The 25,537-nt window shown below is 40.2% G+C and overlaps 1 protein-coding gene and 1 pseudogene across 1 annotated transcript; one reads left to right on the top strand and one right to left on the bottom strand.

Annotated features, from left to right (window-relative positions):
- The first annotated feature begins 4,707 nt into the window (after positions 1-4,707).
- LOC106363387 lies at positions 4,708-6,162 on the top strand (annotated as a pseudogene).
- Positions 6,163-23,122: 16,960 nt separating this feature from the next.
- On the bottom strand, positions 23,123-25,415 carry LOC106364803 (IAA-amino acid hydrolase ILR1-like 3). Its single transcript, XM_013804304.3, has 4 exons — positions 24,332-25,415; positions 23,926-24,225; positions 23,710-23,841; positions 23,123-23,646 (listed from the first exon to the last, which is right to left on the bottom strand). The coding sequence occupies exons 1-4, from the start codon at positions 24,785-24,787 to the stop codon at positions 23,245-23,247; spliced, it is 1,290 nt and encodes a 429-aa protein (XP_013659758.2). The 5' UTR covers positions 24,788-25,415; the 3' UTR covers positions 23,123-23,244.
- Between the last annotated feature and the right edge of the window lie 122 nt (positions 25,416-25,537).

Here is a 25,537-nt window from a genome sequence, read left to right as displayed (position 1 = left end):
TTTTAAAATATAGCGAGAGACATTTCCCTCGGAATTTTCCGAGGGACAGCTCCCTCGGAAAATTCCGAGGAACGGATCCCTCGGAATATACCGAGGGAACAGTTCCTCGGAATAAACCGAGGAAAATGTCCGTCGGTATACTCCTATCGATCGATGTATATATGTCCAAACACGCATCGATCGATGAACTTCCGAGGAATTATCCCGACGAAGTTCTCCCTCGGTATATTCCGAGGACTTTTCCGACAAACAAGGGATCCTCGGAATTTCCTTGGAAATTTATTTCCTCGGTATTCCGTCGGAAAATTCCGAGGGATTTCCGAGGAAAAAAGAAATTCCGAGGAATTATTTCCGACGACGTGTTTCGTCGGAATTTCGTCGGAATAACGATATTCCGACGAAATTCCGACGATTTTTTCCCTCAGAATCCTTGATGTTTTCTTGTAGTGAAGGTTCAGCAGACAACTGGGCCTGAGACGACTCTCTCCAATCATCAAATGCTTTGTTCACCATTTCAATGATAAAATGACTTATAAATGACTTATAAACCGTTATGAATAATTTATAAGTCCTTATAAAATGATTTTATATATACTCTTATAAGAGTTTTTAAATCTATTTCATAAAGTTTGTCAACATTCTATAAGACTTTATAAATTTTCTAGATTTTATAATATTTTATAAATTATTTGTAAGTCCTTATAAACAGTTTTATTAAGTCAATTTTACAAGTTTCTATAAGTTTAAATTTATAAATGTTTTATAAGTTCATATAAATAATGTTATAATCCCCTATAAATAATTTTTAAATTCTTATAAATTTCACCTAGAGTTTTTGCAAACTCTTACAAATGATTTTTAATTTTCTATAGATATAATTATAATTGTTTATAAATTTTGCAAAGGTTTAGATGATTTTATAAATTATATCAGTTTTATAATATTTTTTAATCTGTTTATAAATTGATTTATAATGGTTTATAAATATATTTATAAGTGTCTATATAATGATTTATAAATGTTATAAATGTTATAAAAAATTAAAGGTTTATAAGTAGAGTTACTAGTGTTTAAAAACTAAATTTGTCTTATATGTTATAAAATAAAATGATTTATAAAGCTTTATAGTTTGATTGATAAAAGTTAATAAACTAATTTAAAGTTTATTAGCTGGTTTATTAGGGTTTATTTACTGTTTTATTAGCTGATTTTAAGGGTTTCTAAGTGTAATTGTTAGTGTTTATCAACCGACTTTTGTTTTATGTGCTATGAAATGATTAATAAGGATTTATAGTTTGATTATAAAATTTTATAAACTGATTTATTAGGGTTTATGAATTTATTTATTAGAGTTTGAAAACTGATTTAAGGGTTTCTACGTCGAACTATTAGTGTTTATCAACTGAGTTTTGTTTATGTTAAAAACTATAAACTATGATTTGAGATGTTTGAGATTATTGCATCTGCTGAGTGTTTAGATCACTAGGTGTAGTTGAATCCACCAAACTCGTCTCTTTACAATCATAGTAGCAATATAATCCATAAACAGAGCATCTCCAGCAACTAGAACATTTTGACTTGACACAGAAGAAACATACCCACCAGTTTTATTATCAATATCTTTCCAATGAATTTATGGGATTCATCATCCGAGATGTTGCTATGACCATTGCCGCTATTGCTGCTTCTAGAGCTCTTGTCATGATCATGGTTTGAATCAGTGATCTTTATACGCTCATTGGTATCCAATCATGTTTCTTTTACGAATCTAACAACATCTTCTTCAATTGTTCATGATATATTTGTAGTTTTCCTATGAACTAACACTATCACCACTCTCCCTTTAGCTTGCTTCTTGAATCTAAAAACACACCATATTATTACATTAACAAATCAAATTAATTTTAGGACAAACAAACAATATAAAATCATACAACAAAAAGTGACTTATTGACTACACATCAAATCAAATCAGCTGTCTAGAGAATGAAACCTTAACAGGCCAAGCTAAAATACATACTAATCAAATCAAAAACATCATAGATCAACATAAATCAGAAAAGGTATAACCTTTCGTTCAAAATCATGAATCTGGTAGACAAAACTATCTCAAAGTTATCCAACATGCAAAATTAACTGGAAAAACAGAGATTTATAGTTAATGATTTGATTGAATTAGTGAACACAACAATAAAAATCCAGAATTTAAGGAATCTATATATGATTAGACACAAACTAAACAAACAAAAAGGTCACCTAAACGTGTTTGTGTGATTGAAAAACTGAAACTCATCGTCAATGCAAACGGAATCTAGTGGCTGAACACGATGGTAATAAAAAAGTGGCTCTAGATCTCCTCCTTCACCTCCCTATTAACATTATAATCCATTAAGAAACCAGAAACAACACACTGAAATCTGGATGAAGACATCGCTGTCACGGCGAGGGTAGATGAAGACGGTGATGAAACTTGATGAAAACTCGACTCAAAGCTTGATGGAGACGGTTAAACTTCTTCGAGGGATGAGAGTTAAAATTAGAAAGGTTATTTTAGTCATTGTCATTGTCATTTAGCCTCTCTAGGTATTTATAAATATTTAAAATATAAAATTTAAAAAAAATCCAGAGTACCAAAAAATATACTCCCTATGTTTCAATATAAGTGGTTTTTAAGGTTTTTACACATGGATTAAGAAAATACAAATTTCTATACAATTTATCTTGGTTACATAAAAATATCATTAAATGAAACTAATTCAACCAATAAGAAAAACACACTAATTTGTAATTGGTCACAAAATTCAAATGATATTAAATTCTATCTAGAATAACGATAATATCAATTATATTGAAACAATTTTTTTCACTAAACACCAATTAAAGTGATACGGAGGGAGTATACAAATACCTGAAGTAAATATTTAAAATAGCAAAAAATATATTCAAAACATCGAAATGCTCAAAATACCTACTAATTCTCCATCCAATTATTCATACTAAACGAATTTTCTGTAAATTTTAGATATTTACACTTTCATTATCTAAATATATATGTTATATAATATTTATTTTTTAATTTTGAAAATTTCAAAGAATAAAAAGATAATTTAAATGGATATCCAAACCAAAACCCGAACCGAACCAGCAAAATTTAAACCGAACACAAACCAAAATTATAAATACCCAGATAGAGCTTAAATCTGTAACTTCCAAATCTGAAATCCAAATGGACAGGAACCAAAACCGATGGTACCCAAACACCCACTCCTGGAAATGCCACATTTGATAAAGTTGCGCTAGCCCTCTACTCCTTCTGTTCTCGAAAGTAAGATTTTTAGATTTTTTTTCTTGTTCCACAAAGATAAATTTTCTATATTGTTAAGGTACTTTTTTATACTTTTGAGGAACATTAATTGAGAATATTTGAATTGATTAAATTTCTTTGGTGGAAATTTATTGGAATGTGTATAATAAAGTAAAAAAATAAATTAAATTATAAACATTTATTAAATTCTTAATAAACGTGCATACTTTAGAAAATCTTACTTTCGGAAATTGAGGCAGTATAGTTTTAGGCTTCGCCAGGCGAGGAGAAAAGCTTATAGGGTTAGTTACGAAAATCATTAATTCTGTACCAAACTAAACCATTAGGCATGGTATCGATCAATATTCCATTAATTTTCCTGACAAGCGGAGAAGAGAGGTTCGGTATTCTGAGGTTTTTGAGCTTTGCACTTCACCCACGAGATGATCTTCGTATGTTTAATGCATTCAATATATTCCAACGAGATTGATTTTAATGTAATATACAAAAGTCAATTGTTTTCTACCCTAGCGTGGACTCACTGACTCTCCATTAGGTTGATAGCACCTACTACCGTTGTGTGTTTTTTTTCGTTCTACGAAACAATTTAGTCAATAGCTCAGCAGTACTCGTGAAATTATGTAAACCATAATCTAGTTTTCTATAAATTTGATTTACGACAATGCTTAGACTATCATACTTCTTCCTGAACAGGTCCTTACATTAATTTTCTTTATTTGTGAGTATGGATCCAAGATTGCTTTGGGTTAGTCGATCCGGTAACGTCGATGCTTTGTATTCACTTATTGCAAAGGAACCATGTCTTCTTAAGAACTTAGACGTTTTACCCTTCATCCACACACCTCTCCACGAGGCTTCATCTACAGGGAAGACAAGCTTGGCGATGGAGTTTGTTTGTACGGGATTCAGTCGATTAGGTTGAAAGAACTCGAAAATGGGATGACTAAAGACATTTTATTAGATCTGATCAAAAGGGGTTACAAGAGTGACAAGAGATCAAAGAAACAAGCCGGAGCTAGAAGAGCGAGCCGGAAAAGATACAAAGCGGTTCGGGTAAAGGAATGACTTAAACCTTAGATCTAGCCGCCTAGTCTGTCCCCCTTCCTTTGTTGCCCTCTCTTCTCCTCTTATAGGCTTTCCTTCTTGTGTGCCCTAGATCCCGTCTCCCTCTGGGCCCTTTTGGTGAGAAGGCCGAATATATGGGCATTGGTAGAACCCTCTCGAACCGTGCGCTTTTGGTCGGCTTAGTCGACGGCTAGAGGCACTCTCGGGCTGAGCCGACAGCTTTACTCGCCAGTCCAGATAAGCTCGCGGCTTATTGGGCTAGAGATCGTTATTCGATGGGCGTTGTGAAAGGATGAAATCCATCTCCTACAGAGTTGATGGTTCTTCAGCCATCTTTTGCAAAGAAATTGAACACGGAGGGGTTTAGTCCTTTACATCTCGCGGTTCAAAACCACCAATCTGAGTTAGCTAAAGAGCTAATTATGTTTGATTCCACTCTTGTTCGTATTCCTGGAAGAGGAGGTATTGGCTTCAGACTTAATTTATCATAAAACCTAAATTAAGTTACTTTATGTAATGAGATATTTTTTTTTGTTCTTTGTTTTTCATACGGACAGGTATGACACCACTTCATCATGTGGTAACAATTGGTGACTTGGACCTTCTTGCAGAGTTTCTTGTGACCTTCTTGCAGAGTTTCTTGTGCTTTGTCCTGAGAGCATTAGAGATACAAATTTAAATGGAGAAACAGCATTTCAAATCACCGTTATGAACGATAAATACAAAGAGCTCAAGATTCTGAGAGGGTGGGTGCAACGTTTGCACAATTCTGATTCTTCATCCACCGAGAATTACGTCTTGAATAAATGCAATCGCGAAGGAAACACAGCCTTGCACTTAGCGGCAGACAAGAATAATCACCAGGCATGTTCTTACCCTTAGTTTGTGCTTTTATCATAGGTGTCTAATAAATGGCTGTCGTGGGATATCTATATACAGGCAGTAAAATATCTGTTGGAGTTCATGTCACTGAACCGAAAAGTGGTATGACAGCCCTTGATGCTTTGCGAGTCAATGGACATCTGATGAACAGAGAAAATGATAAAAAAATGCAGGTGGTAAGAGCGCAGATTCCCTATCCAAAGTCCAGAAAACGTCCGTCTTCCTGAGAAAATCGGTCACTTTTTGGGAATATTGCTCTACGGGTATATCACGTTATAGGAGTCACCTATCAGACGGGACGCGGAACGCTTTTCTAGTAATAACAGTTTTGATATTCGCAGCTGCTTATGAAACAAGGTCCCAGCCGCAAGATGACGAAGATAAAATAAAATTGTTTTCTTTTTTAGAAATCACATTAATCTTCGTCTTCCTTTGGGGACATACTATAGCCTTTTTGTTGGCTATTGTCTCTGGATTTATACTCTTACCTGTTGGCAGAACCTATACTTGCTGGTATGTCCTCATCTCAGCGCCTCTCTTCTGTTCTTACCCAATCTCCATGTACCTGAAGCATAGGCTCCTCTTACGTGTGCATCTCCTGACTGTATTAGGAGTTGTCCTATGCCTACTTGTATTCTACATGAAGTGGAAGCGGACTACACAGAAGAAATACCAAAACTCAGAAATGACCTGAATTCCGTAGACATACAATCCATCGTTTAGCCAATATGTAGATTCTTTGTTCCCTGTAAAAAGTTGAATATTATAAATAATTTTATATATCTTCGTTCGTAGATGCACTCATTTTGGGAAATACTATGTCACATGACTTAATATAAACTATATGAAGTAATAGAAGATAAATTAATAAATATGATATATTAATAATTTTTCTTAGTTATGAATTGGACCGATTCAAAATATGACAATAAAATAAGACTATAATAATTTTTAGAAAATTATATGTAGATAAATGGTTTCAATAAAATCATAAATTAATAATCATATATATACATCTTATATAAGTACAAACAAATATAATATTATTAATTGTTTTATGCTGAGAAAAATTATCTTTAATTTTAACACTTTAATATATTTTATAATATTTAGTAAAAATATATCTAAATTAAATTCAAATTTTATGAAATATATAATATAATAAAAAAATATGAAAGTCAAATTTCTAAAATTTAGTTCGTGTATAAAAAGTAAATCTACTATTTTTTATTTTATAAAAAAAATATATTCTAAAATAGAATTTTTATAAAAAAATTATAAACTAATAACTCTATAAATTAATAAAATATTATGATCTCAACATTATTAATTTATAGAGTTGTTACTGTATTTTGAATAATTAAGCTGTATTAGTAACATGAGAATATGTTTGCATGTTTGCTTCTGTGTAGAATGTCATGAATCATCGGTTGGGAGATTATTGGAGAACGGCAGGAGAGATTGTTCTCTTGTGCAAAAGTTTTGGAAACCATATTGGAAGTGTGTCACAATCCTTAGGGCATGATTATTGGTAGGACTTATGCTTAAGTCTTTAGATTAATTTAGTGTTTTTTTTTATGTTAAGGACCAAGGTTAAGGACAATCCCAAATATGAGGATTATTGGTAGGATTAATTTGATGGTTCTTAGTAAATTTATTATTAATTTAAATAAGTAACAACATATAAAAGGAAAATTATTAAAAAAACATATAACATTAAAATTGAAAACATGAAAACATTACAAAGTTGGAAAAAAAAAATACAAACATGAAAAAAAAAACATTTTATTGAATTCATAGAAACTTAAACATTGTAGTTTTTTTTTTCCGTCCAAGTTTCAGAATGATTCATCATCATGTGTATTAGTTTATAATTTTACTAATAATTTTTTAAATGTTACAGGTTTGTTATATCAAGTACCCCCGGGTAAGGAACAGAGATGATCCATGGGTTACTGTTACAAGACTCAACCCGAGAGGCCGAGTTCAAGGAAGTTCTGAGCTGGAAGACCAACTACAACCAAACACATCCGGCAACTTAAGTGCAGCAGAAGATTTAGCTGGAGTTGGCCTTGTAGTCGATTTAACCGACTTCATAGAGGAAGCCGTCGTTCACGTAGAGGATGAACCAGTGATTGGAGAGTTTCACCAAGATCCAGATTCAGATTCATCTGGTGATGATGACTCGGAAACAGACTAGCATCGACTTTTTTTTTTTTTAATAGAAATACCGAGGAAATTCCGAGGGAAGATAGGTTTTCCTCGGAATTTCCTCGGAATAGACCTTGTCAATTTAGGGATTTGATTATAGAGTCCTTTTCCTCGGAATTTCCTCGGAATATTCCGACGGAATTCCGAGGAAGATAAGGGTTTCCTCGGAATTCCCTCAGAATATTCCGAGAAAATTCCGAGGAACTATGGGTTTTTAACCGAAAACAACGTTTTGCGGATTGAATAACACGTATATAACCTTCATTAAGTGTCGTAACCAGATTATGAAGTCAAACTTTGGTGTTTTACCCAATAACAAACACTTTTACGATTGCATGAACGAAAACCACACAACATAAGAGAAACACTTGTACACTTTAATAAAAGATAAAAGGAATACTTACAATTATTTTTTGAAATTTTGTTACTTCATGGTTTATGATCATCTATATAAAGAAATGAAATACGGCAAAAAAAATCGATGTTTTGAAACCCCAAACCCTTTTTCCTCGGAATTTCCTCGGAATATTCCGACGGAATTCCGAGGAAGATAAGGATTTCCTCGGAATTCCCTCGGAATATTCTGAGGAACTAGGGGTTTTTCACCGGGTAAACCAAGCCGCCAAATATTTCGCGAAAATTGAATTAATGATTTCCGAGGAAATTCCGACGGAAATATTTAACTAGTCCGAGGAAATTCCGACAGACATTTTCCGTCGGACGCCTCATTTTATTAGGTCGAACCAGATCTTCTTCCCCATTTCTCTCTTCCTCTCTCCGCCGAACACTCTCTTCTCTCTCGCGATTTCCGGCCTAATCCTCCTCAATTTCAGTCACTGATCATTTATGAACCATATCCCACTCTCTTAGGTTAGATTTGTTAGGTTTTTAAGTAGATTTGATAATTTTGGAATGATATTTATAGATTTTTGTTAGGGTGAATGGTAGGATTGTGTAAAATCGAGTTTGATTATGGTATTCACTTGATTTGGAATTTTGTTTTTAGTTTTTATTAATATTGTGGCTATAAAAATCTAATTGATAATTATTTATATATAATATGAAAATGTTTTTTGTATATAAAATCTATTTTTTGCATTATAATTTATTAAACATTTTTAAAACTATTTTTTGTAATTATTAAACATTTTTAATATTATTAAAACTATTTTTTGTAATTATTAAACTATTTTTTATTTATTAAAACTATATTTTGTAATTATTAAACATTTTTAATATTATTAAAACTATTTTGTAATTATTAAACTATTTTTTATTTATTAAAACTATTTTTTATAATTATTAAACATTTTTAATATTATTAAAACTACTTTTTGAAATTATTAAACTATTTTTTACTTATCAAAACTATTTTTTTTTGTAATTATTAAACATTTTTAATATTATTTAAACTATTTTTTGTAATTATTAAACTATTTTTTATTTCTTAAAACTATTTTTTTAATTATTAAACATTTTTAATATTATTAAAACTATTTTTGTAATTATTAAACTATTTTTTATTTATTAAAACTATTTTTTGTAAAACTATTTTTTTATTTGTGATTAAAAACTATTTTTTAAATATGTTTTTTTTTATTTATTAAAATTATTAGAACTAATTTTTAAATATGGTTTTTTTAATTTACAGGTCTAATGATGATCAGACCCGGCCTCGACAGCGTCGTGGTCGTGGTGGTACGGGGAGCCAGTCTCGGGATTCCAGCCAGATTCAGGATTCCGCTTCGCCCCACAGCTCCTACCATATATCTCCCTCTGCTGCACCCGCTCCTGCTCCTCTCGCTCCCGCTGCTGCACCCGCTCCTGCTCCTCCAGGTCCTCCGGGAGTGATGAGTGTTGCGGAGTTGGTTCGACAGCCCGGTCGTGACCATCTTCCCTATCTCACTCCGTATCCACATGGACGGGGTCAAACATGGTAATTAAACGTATTTTTTTTTTCATTAAAATTTGATTCATTATTAATAATTTGTTCTTTTTATTAGGTTCAACCGATCCGGGAACGGGATCAGCGCATGGATCAACCGTATGATGTACTCGGCCCTCGACAAGGGACATCCGACTTTCACTGACTTCCCTACCGAGAAGCAGCATCTGTGGTTTCGTCAGTTTGCGGTAAGTATTCTAATTTTTTACTTATATTTTTAATCTTTAATATAAATTTTCTACTAATTGTGTTTTTTTCAGCAAGAATTCAACTGGAATTCCGAGTGGAAGAAGAAGTGGGAAATCAACAAGGTTGTTTCTAATTTATTAAACAATTTTTTAATTTATTAAACTATTTTTTTATATTTTAAACTATTTTCTTTTTTTTTTATTAAAAGGTCTCAAAGTCGATAAACAACAAGGTCTGGACGGAGTTGTGTGCGCATTGGGATAAGGAAGAGACGAAAGAAAATTCTTCCACCAACTCCACCAACCGCAGGAGCGACCGTAAAGGGAAGGGCGTCTTCAAGCATAACTTGGGTTCTCAATCTATTGCCACTCTGGGGGATCGCATGGTAAGTTCAGCCGTTTTTTCTTCAATTATTTAAGTTTTGAAATTTTATTTTTTGTGCATTTCCTCTAATTTCTAATGTTTGTTTAATTTATGTTTTTTTCAAGGCGGAAGAAAATGATGGCGAGCCGGTTGATGATCTCGCCCTAATGAAGAGGGCGTATACCAACAAGAAGACCGGCCAGATTGATGACGGTCTTGTGAGGGAAGTGGTCACCCTGGTCCAAACTCAGGTGCAAGACGAAGTGTCTCAGCTTCAAACCGAGGATGACGATTCGACGGCTTCGACCAACTTGTCCCGGTTTCGAATCAACGAAATCGTTGAATCGGTAAGTTCTTTTTTTAAAGTTCAATTCATTTATTTCTTGATTTTTATTTTATCATCTTTTTATATTATTTAAATTTGGCTATTTTCTATTTCAGTCGCTTCCAAAGAAGAAGGGACGTTTGGTCGGTTTGGGTCGTCGCACCCGGTCGGTTCCTCCTTCTTCTGCACCACCGCCCTTTGTTGATCCAGAAGTACTTACGGCTCAGTTGAAGGACAAGGATGATCGCATATCTTTGTTGGAGACCCAGATGGCGGCTCAACAGGCGGGCTATGAGGCACAGAAGAGGCTGAACCAGCAAATGATGGAGATGATGCAGAGGATGTACCCGAACGAAGTGTTCCCGAACGTGCAAGACCCGTAGTTTTTTTTTTTTTTCAAAAACTCGGAATGTTTTATTTTTATTTGTACAACTTTGAATATTATCTAATATGTTTTCAATTTTAATTTTAATTTTATATTTTCGAATTTAAATTTAAAAAATTTTATTTTTTTAAAAAAAATTAATTTTTTTTAAAATTTCGAGGAAATGAACCCTCGGAAATTTCCGACGAATATTTCCTCGGAGTATACCGAGGGACTCCTTCCTCGGAATATACCGACGGATTCTTTCCTCGGAATTTTCCGAGGGCTCCGTTCCGCGGAGTTATTTTCGAGGAGTTATTTTCGAGGACTTGTTTCGTCGGTATGTCGTCGGAATAACGTTATTCCTACGACATACCAACGATTTTTTCCCTCGGTATGCCGCTGTTTTCTTGGAGTGATACAATTGTTCTCAAACCAATGAATCTATATCTTTTTGCCATCGAATCTATCAAACAACATCGGATAAATACTATTTTATTCGCCGACTTTCGACAAAACCCTAAAAAAAAATTTGAAATCAGATCGGACTTGAAAAACAAACCTTGTTAAGATTGGGACGATTCTCAAAGGTTTTGGGGAGGATTGGTTCTCGTCGGATTGGAACGGAAGCGAACCGATGTGGATTGAGCTTTGGAGGAGGATCTGGGGATCAAACGACGACGGAAGCTGCGAACTTGTGTTGGGGTCAAAATCGGTCACGACGGAATCAATGTCCGAAAGTCCGTAAAAATCGGCATGAACGTTTTTACGAAAAATAAATCTTAGAAAAAGATCTATTTTTACGAAGAATCTTGCGGAGAAAACACATTCACAAAAAATCGGAGAAAGACGAGAACAAGGTTGCCGCGTAGCAACCAGCGCAAAAGCTGGCCGCTACGTAGCGTGTTCGGTCGCTACGTAGCGTGCTCGGTCGCTACGTAGCGTGCTCGGTCGCTACGTAGCGTGCTCGGTCGCTACGTAGCGTGCTCGGTCGCTTCGTAGCGTGCTCGGTCGCTACGTAGCGTGCTCGGTCGCTACGTAGCATGCTCGGTCGCTACGTAGCGTGCTCTGTCACTACGTAGCGTGCTCGGTCGCTACGTCGCGTGCTCGGTCGCTACGTAGCGTGCTCGGTCGCTACGTAGCGTGCTCGGTCGCTACGTAGCGTGCTCGGTCGCTACGTAGCGTGCTCGGTAGCTACGTAGCGTGCTCGGTAGCTACGTAGCAACCGAGCTCGAGCCGAAGCTCGGTCGCTACGTAGCGACCGAGCAATCGTCCCGCTCGGTCGCTACGTAGCGACCGAGCTCAAGCCGAAGCTCGGTCGCTACGTAGCGACCGAGCGATCGTCCCGAAGACCGATACGACACCAGTCCATGCATTCTCGCCAAACCTTCAAATGCTATCTCCCGAAGACCGTAGCAGGCTCAGTCCATGTTTTCCGCTATTCTAACTCATTGATCAAACTTTACGGATTAGAAACCGCGGAAAATTCGTTCATTGTCAGAAGAAATCGTAGTAAACGTGTCGAGTCGGAAGACGGCCTTAAGGGACCTAAAACACGACTCGAGGCCCATCCTACGATTTCTTATCCAAAAGCCCGTAAACTACAGCACGGTTTACGCTTGGTCCACAAGGAAGGATAAATGTCAAGTTTCCGCGGATAAATATGGAAGTTTTGAAGATAATTGTGAATATCGGGAAAAATGGAATATCTCCATTTTATGCTATGACGGCTTAAGGGCAGAAGAGTAAAAGCGTAAACCGACCTTGGAGCTAGTATAGAAGAAGTCCTAGGCGAGGAGCATGGGAGAGGACTTTTTTAGACTCAGAACTCTCTGCACTTAGATACTTAGGCTTATTTCTCGACAAGTTCGGTTTCTATGACTGGCACTCAATCACTAGACGAACTCGTCTAGGCAGTTCGATCTCTTGTCCAGCTCTACCAATTGAACTACGTTCGGCTTGATCCTCGAAAGGGGTACGTAGGCAGCCTTTCATAAGGTTCAGTCCGAAATCAATCAAAGCCTTTTAGATATCTTTTTCGTCTTTTGTTATCGAGCTGCGACTCAACTAGGATTAGGGTTTTATGTTGCTAGAACTAGGTAACTCGCTGACGGCCCCTGCGGCCAAAGCCTTTGTATTCTCTTGTAATGATCGCAACGCTCTTACGCGAATTCGAAATAAGATCTACTTTCTTAGTAAATTCGTTTTATCATGTTTTCTCATATTTTCCGCATTTATTTGGTTAGTTGTCGTTAGCTCTCGCAGAGATCCGGGTCCTCTGGAAAATTAGGGTTTTCCTAAGTTTCCTTATTTAAACGAAAATCGACAGTGCGAATTTCGGTTCCCACAGTTTGGCGCTAGAAGGAGGGGGGTCGGATTACTCTTACCCATAGCCGCAAAACGCTTAATCAAAACGATGTCTGGATATATGAAAGACAAAGTCGCAGCTCGCAAAAACGTTGGTAAAACAACTCCAGTATCGACTACTCCTATAGCCAACGCTCATGCAAACGCTGTAGTACTTAACTAAATCGAAAACCTAATCGAGACTCTTCACCACGGAAAGAGCACGAAACGAGCTCGCGATTTCTCCGTCTAAACAAAAGGGCAACGATAAAACCTGTCAAATCCCGTAACCAAATCGGAGAAATCTCAACGTGTGAGGGTTTGACCAAAAGATGTTTTCCAAAAACTTTTCGGAAAAATAAAACTTGCTCTCCTAGAAACTGCGTAAAAAACCCTAGGTTACACGCAGAAAAACCCTAGGTCGCTCGCAGAAAAAAAGGAGCGCAGCAAATTAGAAACGCAACGTCCAGCTCGTCCAACGGCGAGTCGGACAAGACTCTCAGGATCCCAAGCCTGATCCTACTCCGAACAACGGTCATACAGCTTTTCGTTTCGTCTCAATCGGACTTTCCGTTGAGATTTTACGACGAAAACAAGTCAGCTCGACGAATCGAGGCTGTTCGCATCAGCTCGCCACGGCGAGCTGAGAGGGCTCATTCAGCTCGCCCTACGGCGACCTGGATCACCCCTCGAGCTTCCCTCTCCAGTCTCGATCGTACAGCTTTTCGTTTCGTCTTAATCGGATTTTCCGTTGAGATTTTACGACGAAAACAAGTCAGCTCGACGAATCGAGACTGTCCGCATCAGCTTGCCGTGTGGCGAGCTGAGAGGGCTCATTCAGCTCGCCCTACGGCGACCTGGATCACCCCTCGAGCTTCTCTCTCCAGTCTCGATCGTACAGCTTTTCGTTTCGTCTCAATCGGACTTTCCGTTGAGATTTTACGACGAAAATAAGTCAGCTCGACGAATCGAGACTGTCCGCAACAGCTCGCCGTGTGGCGAGCTGAGAGGGCTCATTCAGCTCGCCCTACGGCGACCTGGATCACCCCTCGAGCTTCTCTCTCTAGTCTCGATCGTACAGCTTTTTGTTTCGTCTCAATCGGACTTTCCGTTGAGATTTTACGACAAAAACAAGTCAGCTCGACGAATCGAGACTGTCCGCATCAGCTCGCCGTGTGGCGAACTGAGAGAGCTCATTCAGCTCGCCCTACGGCGACCTGGATCACCCCTCGAGCTTCTCTCTCCAGTCTCGATCGTACAGCTTTTCGTTTCGTCTCGATCGGACTTTCCGTTGAGATTTTACGACGAAAACAAGTCAGCTCGACGAATCGAGACTGTCCGCATCAGCTCGCCGTGTGGCGAGCTGAGAGAGCTCACACAGCTCGCTCAATGGCGAGCTGGACCACTCCTCGAGCTTCTCTCTCGAGTCTCCATCGCGCAGATTTTTGTTTCGTCTCGATTTTACGATAAAAACCGCAAAGACTTGTTTTTTCGTATAAGATCGAATCGATCGTCTAAAACGGCAACGGTCGACTTAAACGCCAAAGTTGCCTAAACTATACGAGAAATTTAAACGCAATCCGGTTTTATAAACTTCTGCCAGGTTGAGTCGAAAACATCTAATCATAAACATCAGATGGATTTTTCAACAATATACAAAGCACACCTAGTAAGTTAAGTAAAACCAGCAGTACGAAGAAACGAGAACATAAACTCGGATGTTGAAATCCCTTTTTCACTCCGAAACTCTCGTTGGTATTTCGTCAAAATCAATTCGTACGAGAATAAGTCAGAAGACACGAGAATAACGAAGAAGAGGCAGCCCCAAATCATCGATGAGACTAAGGTATGTCTGATTTGAAAATTTTATTAGACTTCTAATTTCTCGTAGGAAGGGAATGAAAACGTCTTGGAAACTGCCGAAAACCCTAGGGAACTTAGAATTTAGGTGGATAGTCTAGCAAGCTAAGTCGTAGGCGATTTTTCTATCTCGATCTATTGTCCTCTAACTGTTCAGGCAAAACTCGCAAACCGATCCAATCTCTCGCACAACCGAGAAACGATCGCCACGCATTCAAGCACACCATCTCACTTCCTAAAGAAAGAAGAAACTAGAGACACGAACGTCGTCTTAAAACCGACTCGCTCCTAGAAATTTTCGTGAAACCAACATATTCCAAGTCATCATCAATTAGTCGCGGTCTTTAATCGACCCGGATTGACGATCATCCCTTCGAAGGGATGAAACCACCCCGCGACTGACTCCGCACAGGCTTTGCATCGAGCTTCTTAGGCTTTGTCTCCCTCGGATAAAAAAAAGAAAAAACTTCCATACGAACATAGGAAAGATTATACGAAACTTTCATCGTATAAATCAAACCTAAAAATGGAAAAACGTTTCCTACGACCATGGACATACTTGGCATATCAATCTCGACAAACGCTACTTGGCCCTTGTCCCTTGTCCTATCACGCTTCACTTCGATGACGAGCTAGGTTACGGCATCCCCTTTATGGGCAATCCGAACCAACTCGACCTTATTGATAGCACGAAAGTGTCATCGCCTAATTATTGATCAACTACGTCCTTCGATATGCGGCTGAATACAACCTTCACGCCAAGCCAAAACATTCGACGGACAATGTAAACATGTCGCAAATCGACTAAGTTTTACATTCTCACAATTCACTCTATTTCCGAACTGCTCTAGCATGAATCAAACTACTTGACATCCAAACAAGAACATAAGTTTTGGCTGCGACTGTCCGCAAACAAATCGAAGTGTTCCAGCAAAGCAGGGTTAAGACAAAACCTTTGCAACACCACGCAACATCTTCGAGCCCACAAACAATTATCGTACCACCCAAAAACGGGAATCATACGGTAAATTCGTCATAACGAAACTCAGTCCTAACAACCAAACAGTTAACGGAAATGTTCCACTTGTCAAAAATTGACCAAGGTCCATATACTACGAATCACTTTAAGCCTGCTATGTATTACTCGTAAAATGCGGCATGTAAGGAAAACGCGTAACAGAGCTCCTATAGCTATACGGAACATCCTCAAATAGACACGAAAGAAATCTCGGAAGGCCAACACTTCACAAAGCACTATGAAGGAAAACGCTTGTTCCCATGGACAAATTTACACGACACCTCAGTCATAATTCCTCGATCGCAAATAAAACTATTAGCATCCAAACATGAACAACAATTTTGGCTGCGAACATTCGTAGTCAAACTAGAATGTTTTTCAAACGCATGGCTAAGACTAAACCCTTGCAACATCGCGAAATATCTTCAAGCCCGCGAACATTTCAAGCACGAAACGTGGCATACGAAAGAATAACAAATCTTCAGCATCGCGAGACGTCGCAGATGCCTAAAGATTAGTTCTTCGACGAAATTTCCTTCCTCGATAAAAACACCTTCATGGAAGACTAAACAGTCATACGCACTAACATCTTCTCAAATATTCTTCGCGAAGACTCGAAACGGTATTTTTTACCATTAAGTTTGCTGCTGATCACAACAAACTCTCAACGTCCTAAACAGACATAGCCATCTCACGAAGATGACTCTTACATCCGACACAAGGATAATAGCGCTATAAAAGAAATCCGAAATTTTGGTCCAGCACTTCCGGTCTCCGGAGAGATGCTCGATTCGTATCAAATAAGTCGTATAAGCCGAGAACCTATCGCGGATTTTAAATCGATACGAATCAGGAAGAAATCGCAACAGGAAAAACGATAGCCGGCCAGTCACCGCACAATCCTTAAACCGAAAGTAAACCTAGGTCTTGCCCTAAACCCAGAGCACTGGTCTCTAACATCTCTAGGCATAGTATCAAACACCCTGATACGAGATCCCAAAATTTGTTTCTTTGCCAATATTCGAGATACGAGACGAGACGACAACTCGTAGTCTTCCCTCTACACCATATAAAATGCCATTGGCAGCAACATGCCTGATAACCTCTACATAAAAACCAGACCGTAAAGGTCTCGCTGGAGAACTAGTCATACAAACCTTAACTCCAAGACAAACTACGAAAGGCTTGATCCCTTCAACAAGGGTACGTAGGCAGCCGTCATAAGGCGCAGCCCCAATTTTATTGCGTTCTACTTTTAGAAGAGCGAGAAGACCACTTACCACAGACCTTTTCGACCATTAATTCCGCATAACTCACCTAACTTGCCAAGCCACTCGCTAAACCTCACGCTAGAAGCTCATGGTTCTAACGAGCTGGGGGGCTAACTGTTGGGGTCAAAATCGGTCACGATGGAATCAATGTCTGAAAGTCCGTAAAAATCGGCATGAACGTTTTTACGAAAAATAAATCTTAGAAGAAGATCTATTTTTACGAAGAATCTTGCGGAGAAAACACATTCACGAAAAATCGGAGAAAGACGAGAACAAGGTTGCCGCGTAGCAACCAGCGCAAAAGCTGGTCGCTACGTAGCGTGCTCGGTCGCTACGTAGCGTGCTCGGTCGCTACGTAGCGTGCTCGGTCGCTACGTAGCGTGCTCGGTCGCTACGTAGCGTGCTCGGTCGCTACGTAGCGTGCTCGGTCGCTACGTAGCGTGCTCGGTCGCTACGTAACGTGCTCGGTCGCTACGTAGCGTGCTCGATCGCTACGTAGCGCGTCGCAACCGAGCGATCGTCCCGCTCAGTCGCTACGTAGCGACCGAGCTCAAGCCAAAGCTCGGTCGCTATGTAGCGATCGAGCGCTCGTCCCGCTTGGTCGCTACGTAGCGACCGAGCTCAAGCCAAAGCTCGGTCGCTACGTAGCGATCAAGCCCGAGGCAAAGCTCGGTCGCTACGTAGCGACCGGGCTCGAGCCAAAGCTTGGTCAGTACGTAGCGACCGAGCGCTCGTCCCGCTCGGTCACTACGTAGCGATCGGGCTAGAGCCAAAGCTCGGTCGCTACGTAGCGACCGAGCGCTCGTCCCGCTCGGTCGCTACGTAGCGGCCGAGCTCGAGCCGAAGCTCGGTCGCTACGTAGCGGCCGAGCTCAAGCCAAAGCTCGGTCGCTACGTAGCGACCGAGCGCTCGTCCCGCTCGGTCGCTACGTAGCGACCGGGCTCGAGCCAAAAGCTCGGTCGCTACGTAGTGACCGAGCGCTCGTCCCGCTCGGTTGCTACGTAGCGGCCGAGCTCGAGCAGAAGCTCGGTCGCTACATAGCGACCGAGCGATCGTCCCGCTCGGTCGCTACGTAGCGACCGAGCTCAAGCCAAAGCTCGGTCGCTACGTAGCGACCGAGCGCTCGTCCCGCACGGTCGCTACGTAGCGACCGGGCTCGAGCCAAAGCTCGGTCGCTACGTAGCGACCGAGCGCTCGTCCCGCTCGGTCGCTACGTAGCGACCGAGCGATCGTCCCGCTCGGTCTCTACCTAGCGACCGAGCTCAAGCCAAAGCTCGGTCGCTATGTAGCGACCGAGCGCTCGTCCCGCTCGGTCGCTACGTAGCAACCAAGCTCGAGCCGAAGCTCGGTCGCTACGTAGCGACCGAGCGATCGTCCCGCTCGGTCGCTACGTAGCGACCGAGCTCAAGCCAAAGCTCGGTCGCTACGTAGCGACCAAGCGGGAGAGCTCAAGCCAAAGCTCGGTCGCTACGTAGCGACCGAGCTCGAGCCAAAGCTCGGTCGCTACGTAGCAACCGAGCGCTCGTCCCGCTCGGTCGCTACGTAGCGGCCGGGCTCGAGCCAAAGCTTGGTTGCTACGTAGCGACCGAGCTCGAGCCAAAGCTCGGTTGCTACGTAGCGACCGAGCTCGAGCCAAAGCTCGGTCGCTACGTAGCGACCGAGCGCTCGTCCCGCTCGGTCGCTACGTAGCGATCGAGCGCTCGTCCCGCTCGGTCGCTACGTAGCGACCGGGCTCGAGCCAAAGCTTGGTCGCTACGTAGCGACCGAGCGCTCGTCCCGCTCGGTCGCTACGTAGCGACCGGGCTCGAGCCAAAGCTCGGTCGCTACGTAGCGGCCGAGCTCGAGCCGAAGCTCGGTCGCTACGTAGCGGCCGAGCTCGAGCCAAAGCTCGGTCGCTACGTAGCGACCGAGCGATCGTCCCTCTCGGTCGCTACGTAGCGACCGAGCTCAAGCCAAAGCTCGGTTGCTACTTAGCGACGGAGCGCTCGTCCCGCTCGGTCGCTACGTAGCAACCGAGCTCGAGCCGAAGCTCGGTCGCTACGTAGCGACCGAGCTCAAGCCAAAGCTCGGCCGCTACGCAGCGATCGAGCTCTTCCGAACATCGATACGACACCAGTCCATGCATTCTCGCCAAACCTTCAAATGCTATCTCCCGAAGACCGTAGCAGGCTCAGTCCATGTTTTCCGCTATTCTAACTCATCGATCAAACTTTACGGATTAGAAACCGCGGAAAATTCGTTCATTGTCAGAAGAAATCGTAGTAAACGTGTCGAGTCGGAAGACGGCCTAAAGGGACCTAAAACACGACCCGAGGCCCATCCTACGATTTCTTAACCAAAAGCCCGTAAACTACAGCACGGTTTACGCTTGGTCCACAAGGAAGGATAAATGTCAAGTTTCCGCGGATAAATATGGAAGTTTTGAAGATAATTGTGAAGATCGGGAAAAATAGAATATCTCCATTTTATGCTATGACGGCTTAAGGGCATAAGAGTAAAAGCGTAAACCGACCTTGGAGCTAGTATATAAGAAGTCCTAGGCGAGGAGCATGGGAGAGGACTTTTTTAGTCTCAGAACTCTCTGCACTTAGATACTTAGGCTTATTTCTCGACAAGTTCGGTTTCTATGACTGGCACTCAATCACTAGACGAACTCGTCTAGGCAGTTTGATCTCTTGTCCAGCTCTACCAATTGAACTACGTTCGGCTTGATCCTCGAAAGGGGTACGTAGGCAGCCTTTCATAAGGTTCAGTCCGAAATCAATCAAAGCCTTTTAGATATCTTTTTCGTCTTTTGTTATCGAGCTGCGACTCAACTAGGATTAGGGTTTTATGTTGCTAGAACTAGGTAACTCGCTGACGACCCCTGCGGCCAAAGCCTTTGTATTCTCTTGTAATGATCGCAACGCTCTTACGCGAATTCGAAATAAGATCTACTTTCTTTGTAAATTCGTTTTATCATGTTTTCTCATATTTTCCGCATTTATTTGGTTACTTGTCGTTGGCTCTCGCAGAGATCCGGGTCCTCTGGAAAATTAGGGTTTTCCTAAGTTTTCTTATTTAAACGGAAATCGACAGTGCGAATTTCGGTTTCCACACCTTGCCAACGGAGATAAAGAGATCTCCCACTCCAGTGAAAGAGAGAAGACGCAGGGTTGGCTTTCGATTTGAAGAGATGGATTTGGAGATCAAGGTTTCACCATCGCCATCGCCATCGCCATCGAGCTTTTGATTTTTGTTTTTGATTTCGATTTCGGAATTCTCGAGGAGAAAAACAGTCAAACAAGTCACCGATTCCATCGCCCACTCCCGTGCTGCCACGTCGCCTACGGGACGAGCCCGAGCAGCCCTTACTTAAGGCCCGTCCCACTCTCTTTTAATTTCTTTTCATTTATTCTTGACCCATTTATATCTACGGGACGGGCCTAAGGGCTCCCGATACCGATGGCCTTAGACCCTTTGCCTCCTTGTGTTGCGCAATATTTAATCACCATTCTTTGACAAAAAAAAATTCACAATTCATATTACTTGAGTTTTGACATTGTAAAAGTGTGTAGGGATCTACAAATTTTAGTTTAAATTAAAGAAAGAGAGAGTCATTTGAGTGGACTGGTACTGGTTCTTTGTTTTCCTTTTTTTTTTTTGCTTTTCATTTGATAGTCACATTTTGTTTGTTTAATATTATCGAACTACGATTTCAGCGATATGAGAAACCAAATAAATTATTTATATACTTATTAAATAAAATATAAATTGTATTGTTTAATACCAAAAATTAAGAATAAAAAACCGTTAGAGATGCTTTTTTTACATTAAAAGGCTATCCTAGCTAAATCATCCGCTGCCCGATTATGCTCTCTTGATATGTGGGAAATTTTAAAATCTGGAAAACTGTCTCTGAAGTACTGTTACCGTGATATGACAAACTAAATCCAACATTGGAGAATTAGATAAGGAGTGTCTAATATATAAATAGATGTCCAACTCTATTAGTACGAGGCCTTTTGAAAAGGAAACCAAAAGTAAAACCATGCGGGCTTGCCTATTAGACCCAAAGTGGACAATATCGTACTAATTGGATAATAGAGAATTGGACATGAGGTTTAACAATCCCAACAATTGGTATCAGAGCACCAGGTTTACGAGAAATCTGCAAGAAGACCAAAATACCCTTCGAGTAGGAACGGTACCCTTCGAGTTGGGAATGTGAGGTGTGTGCGGTAGAGATCAAGTCAAAAAAATCCTGGAAGACAGTTGTGGAACACAAGATGAGTGTAGTCCTTAGTTTGAGGGGGAGAATGTGAGATGACAAACTAAGTCCCACATTAGAATATAAAGATATGTCCAACTCTATTAGTACGAGACCTTTTGGAAAGGAAACCAAAAGTAAATCCATGTAGACTTGCCTATTAGGCCAAAAGTAGACAATATCGTACTAATCGGGTAATAGAAAGTTGGACATGGCTCTCCTAACTCCGTGGAGAAACTCGACCATGTTTTTTGGGTCTTTGAGGATCAATACGAGATGCTTTTTCTTTATAATGACTATTTATGCAATAAGAATTCTATGATACAACCACATTTAGGCTATTATATATGTAAAACCGTCTTTAGCAACATACGACATGGGAATAACGAGAGCGGGGTTAAGGAAACACATGTCTACAAAATACATGTCTACAAAACCAAACATTCCACCATGTCTTGTTAGTCCCAAGATTTCTAGACGCGTTCCCTTCTTTATAACATACCAGCCCAACCATATCCACCATTCTTGCACATGTGGGAATAGAAAAGAGGATATGAGTAAATAGGTTACTCAATGAAGTATCACTAGACCAGTTTTTTGCACGAACTTCTATAGTATTTAATGTGGAACGAGAACTGATTAGCCATTGACAATCAAGCTATCAACGAACTTAAATAACAAACAATAGGATGAAGGCTCTCCCAGGTAGTATATAAAAATTCTAGTCTATTTGAATATTCATAACATGAAAGTCACCCGGAACTAAAACTTGCCGATTTGTATCCGAAGATTTCTGACAATTCTTTCTGAATTCACCTTAGAGCAAGAGCAATCCACAAAAGTGAATGAATCACTAGAAGGTTCTATCTTCAGACTTAAATGATTAGCAATCCCCTAGACATAATGTTTACTGAAGAACATGTATCACATGCATGGTTCACTGCATGGTTAGAGACAAAAAAAAGTTTTTGCTTGTTTGGTTAGATGTGATTTTTAACCATGCAGGAAACTATAAACTTCTCAGGATTACTATAAACGTCTTCAGTAAAGTCATCTTTTTCATCTTGCCTCTGATCTGATAGTGTCCTCTTCTGTCTCTTTGTTCTCTCTAAAAAACATCAAGAATCTGTGGGTGTAGTAGTCCCAGTAGCCACGTTTGATTTTACAAAAATTTCCACGTACGACACATTTAACCACGTTTTGATTTAAAAGAAAATGGAAAAGAAATTCAGTAGCCATGGAAAATCTCACGGCGATTCTGCACAAGCTACCTCCTCCGCCATGGAATCCACACACAAGGTTTCTCACTTCTTTTATCTCTACACCTAATCCTATTCCCACCGGAGACCCGACACAACCCACTTCGCTTCTCTCCGAAAACCGCTTTCTCAATTCATTACCGCGACGCCTCTTCCGTATCGGTTCGTGTCCTCTACGGCGCGCTGCTTGCCTGCTTCAAGAAGACGGAGACTGGAGCAAAGACCGATTATTTGCCGTCACTCCTCAAGACTAGACGATATTTTTCTCGTAGATTACGAGCTAAAAGACTTGAGCATAGCTGCAGTTTTTATATATGAGGTGGAAAAAGAATGGGTTTCTTGATAAGCCTGTGGAGATGAAGACTGACCCTTTGGGGAAGGGCAGTTTCTCAGAAGCTACAAAGAAGTGATGAAGCAGTCTCCTAAGTGATGAAGCAAGAATCAAAGTCATTGACTACTAGAAGTACTTGTTGTAGTTAAGAATCAGAAAACTGAAACTCAGTAGGTTAATTTCAATGTATAAATTGCACAATAACTTTTATTTGTGAAGGGGTAAAAGTAACAAAGAAACTTTACATCTGAGTTTTGTCTTGTCCAGACTTGGTTTGATTTTGATGGTCTTGAATATACATCTCGGCTAAGGCAGCAAACACTGCTGATCCAATGGGAAGAACATTTTCATCAAGGAAGAAATAAGGTGAATGAACCGAATGCACAGAACCGACTTGTTCGTTTCTGATACCGATTCCTAGGTAGTAACCTGGTATTTTCTGTTGATAGAAGGCAAAATCTTCGCCCGCCATTATCTTGTCACCCGGTTTGACATTCTCGGGTCCAACCAAGAGCTTCAGAACCCTTTCAGCGTGCTCGTGTAACTTGTGATCGTTCACAGTGGCTGGATACATAGGATGATCTTCTTCATGCATGTCTATATCCGCTTGGCATCTATGTACTTGAGCTTCTCCTTCAACCACCTGTAAAACCAACAATGGGTTTTAGGCCTGGCTTGCTTTGCTAAGCATTAGGATGTTTTGTACCTCTTTCATCCTGCGTCTCAACCAGTTCATGCCATGGGTCGTAAGACTCCTCAAAGTTCCCCCAAATTTTACTACATACGGTGGAATCTCATCAGAAGCGCCGCTGCTTTTCATAAACGTAACAGACAGCACCTAAAACCCAAATCAAGTAACTCAGAAGAAGACTTTTTTGCTAACTAATAGTGAGGAGGAGGAGAAAGTAGACAAGATACGTACGTAGCTTAAGAGAGGATCTGCTTCTCTGGAGACTATATGCTGCAAAGCTAAGATGGTAGATGAAGCAGCCAAGAGTGGATCAACACAAGAAGAAGCTCCTCCACTGAATATTCTTACACTGAAAATGCTGGTGGATGCCATAGAAGGACCAGAGATAATTGATACTTGTCCTGTAGGCAAGCCATGATGAACATGCATTCCAAAGATGGCTTCAGATTCACCCAAAGCACCCTCTTTCATCATCTGAAAAGCACCAGCGCCACCTTCTTCCGCAGGCTGGAAGAGAAGCCTCACTGTTCCCTTTTATGATCCATCCAATCAAGCAAGCAATTAGCAAGGAGAGTTAAAGAACTAAACCATTTATTTCTAAAAAGAAGAAGATGTTAGGTTTTAGGTTTTTAGTTACATTGAGCATATGTTTGCGTTTGGTAAGCAACTTGGCAGCACCAAGGAGCATAGTGGTGTGAGAATCGTGGCCGCAAGCATGCATTTTGCCCTCGATTTTGCTCTTGTGATCCCACTCGACCAGTTCCTGCAAGGGGAGGGCGTCCATGTCGGCACGGAGAGCAACAACCGGAGGTGAACCGGACCCGATTTGAGCGACGATTCCGGTTTTGGCGACGGGGTAGGTGTAGGAGACTCCTAATTGGTCGAGCTCGCGGCGAATGAGGGCACTGGTTTGGTGCAACTCGTAAAGGAGTTCTGGGTTTTCGTGGATTTGTCTTCTCACGGAGACTAACCAATCTTTATCTGCCTGAGCTTCCAGCAGAAGACGCGGCGGGTACTCTCCATTGACGGAAACGATAACGAGCAATAGTAGAACAAGAAGAGACGCTGAGTGTGGAATTGAGGAAATAGCCATCTCCGGACTGGGATCAGCGAAAGGCAAAGAAGCTGTGATCGGAAGAGGTAGACGACGACTTTAGCGAAGGTTGGTGGCAAGTACCAATCGAACGCTTGCGTTTAAGGTAGAGAGATCACCTGACCACTGACGTCACGCAAAATATTACTATTACTCTTTCTTTCTTTCTTTTTTTTTGGGCGGCATTTCTCTTTTATTTTTTATAACTTCTTTTATCGAAGTGTCACACTCTTATATGCATTTTATAGAAAGTTTTGAAATCACAAAACATTTTGTGACTTGGTTTTCTTTGTTTAAACTATATCTATTATAATATTTACATTTGTTTGTATTTTGTTTATTTCAAAATGTTAAAAATTAAATTAAATTTGTTTAAGAATTTAAACACTTTAGGCATGATGACTCTGCTTGTCTATAGAACAAAAGCGAAGAAGATGATCAAAAGAGCAATTCATTTATTGAGTTTCTAGGATTAATTATCAACAATGCATTTACAGACTTGAGCATAAATATGACAAATGTCTTATTCACAATAGTACATCAACATGTAAGAATGCATTGTCTACATCTAATTGCTTTTAAATCCCATTTCATGACTGTTGTAGCATCAAGAACAAGATGTAGTATGGTTATTTTTCACATTTCCGACTATAGCATTTTAAGATATTCACATCTCAGACTACAATTTTTAGAGATACGGCGGCTCCAATGACAATCTTTCTGGTATCTGATCTACAAATATGAATTTCG

Source organism: Brassica napus, chromosome C9, assembly GCF_020379485.1.
Source record: "Brassica napus cultivar Da-Ae chromosome C9, Da-Ae, whole genome shotgun sequence".
In the NCBI taxonomy this organism is placed as follows: Eukaryota; Viridiplantae; Streptophyta; class Magnoliopsida; order Brassicales; family Brassicaceae; genus Brassica; species Brassica napus.
This window is presented reverse-complemented; position numbering and strand designations above follow the sequence as displayed.